Here is a 1,551-nt window from a genome sequence, read left to right as displayed (position 1 = left end):
TGGACTGCAAGCTCCAGATTAATGATTTCAGAATAAAGCTCCAGATTAATGATTTCAGAATAAAGCTCCAGATTAATGATTTCAGAATAAAGCTCCAGATTAATGATATCAGAATAAAGCTCCAGATTAATGATTTCAGAATAAAGCCCCAGATTAATGATATATTATCAGAATAAATAAAATGTTTCCTCCTCAGCAAACAGAGAGAAAGGAGCAAAGGAAGGAGAAGATCTCACCTCCTCCATCCTCCTCACAGGCCAGGCTGAGGAAGGCCTGGTCCCTGGTAGTTTCCATCATCCTGGAGTCACAGACTGAGGAATCAGCCAGCAGAGCTGAGGCTGTCCCTGAACACATCATGCTGCAGTCAGCCATGGCAGCCAGCCTGGGGTCCTCACACCGTAGCCTTCTGCTGTCAGCCATGACAGCTTAGCGGAGGAAGAGAAACATGAACTCGGCAGAAATAATCACTCATTTCACTGAATTAATCCTCCGCACAAAAATAAAAATCACTTCATAAAAGATTAATTTTAACACCGGTCGGATTGAATGTTTAAAACAACCAGAGTGACGCACTTACCTCCGACTAGCTCTCTAGCTAACGGTGCTAACTGCTAAGCTAACACGGTTAATGGGTTGAACTCCTCTGGAAACGCAGCGAAGCAGAGAAATAAGAGCTGAAAGTCGGATCAGCGCATGTTGCTCTGCCGGATAGAACCGGTCCAATAATCAGCAGCTGAATTCTCCAGACGAGCGGTTCGCTCACAGCTCAGTTCAAAAATGAAGGCAAACAAGGATTGGCGCGTTGATTGGTCAGCAGTGACGGAACGCCCATCTGCTTCCGCCTGGCGACGCTTCTGATTGGTCCGTTCATTCAAATCACAACGCATACCTCAGACCAGGGACCTTCCTGCTACATTCAGGTGCTGTAGGAAAAGTGTGTTTCTGTTTAATAACATACAGCAGTGATGATGGAAGAAACAATGTTTTATAGATTAGTGTGAAAAAATAAATAAAAATCTACACATGAAATCTAACAATAGAATTGGCTATAATAATCATGCTATAAAACCACTGCTGTTCAAAAGCCATGAGATTTAAAAGTAAGGAGGAAAATGCAGTGCGTGGTGGGGGGGGGCGTGTGTGTGTGTATGTGTGTGTGTGTGTGGGGGGGGGTGTCTAAGGCAGTAACATCAATATACCTTTTGACAGATTTCTCATACTTTGGTTGGCTGTCTATAAATTAGTGGAATCTATGTTAGCTTTGTGAAAATGTCTATTTGCTGTCAGAGTCCCGCTCCAGGTCTTCTGTAATTTCATGAAGTCACCTGTAAAGTCATAAATCCTGTAGATATGTGTCAGATAGACCTGCTCCTATTATCATAATGATGTCATCGTTGCTGCACCCATTCAGGAATGTTTGCCTGTAGCAACTCATTAGCAGAGGTCTAGACTAACTGGTTCCACTGATGGGTCTAACTTTCTCAGGTGTGTTCCTCTTTAACCCTCTGTGCTTTAATAGACGTTCATATAAATGCTGCTGCAGAACGAATG

General features: G+C 43.2%; 1 protein-coding gene across 1 annotated transcript in view; it reads right to left on the bottom strand.

Annotated features, from left to right (window-relative positions):
* The window catches only part of ect2 (epithelial cell transforming 2), a 34,056-nt gene extending 33,267 nt beyond the window's left edge, over nucleotides 1-789 (bottom strand). The window contains exons 1-2 of the mRNA XM_015399219.1: nucleotides 578-789; nucleotides 237-425 (exon numbers count right to left, since the gene is read on the bottom strand). Coding sequence (XP_015254705.1) covers nucleotides 237-420 — 184 coding nt within the window. The 5' untranslated portion in view covers nucleotides 421-425; nucleotides 578-789. The remainder of the gene's footprint in view (nucleotides 1-236; nucleotides 426-577) is intronic.
* Between the last annotated feature and the right edge of the window lie 762 nt (nucleotides 790-1,551).

The sequence above is a fragment of the Cyprinodon variegatus genome, unplaced genomic scaffold (assembly GCF_000732505.1).
Source record: "Cyprinodon variegatus isolate N-32 unplaced genomic scaffold, C_variegatus-1.0 Scaffold996, whole genome shotgun sequence".
Taxonomy (NCBI): domain Eukaryota; kingdom Metazoa; phylum Chordata; class Actinopteri; order Cyprinodontiformes; family Cyprinodontidae; genus Cyprinodon; species Cyprinodon variegatus.
Note: the sequence above shows the minus strand (reverse complement) of the source record. Positions and strands in the feature narration are given on the sequence as shown.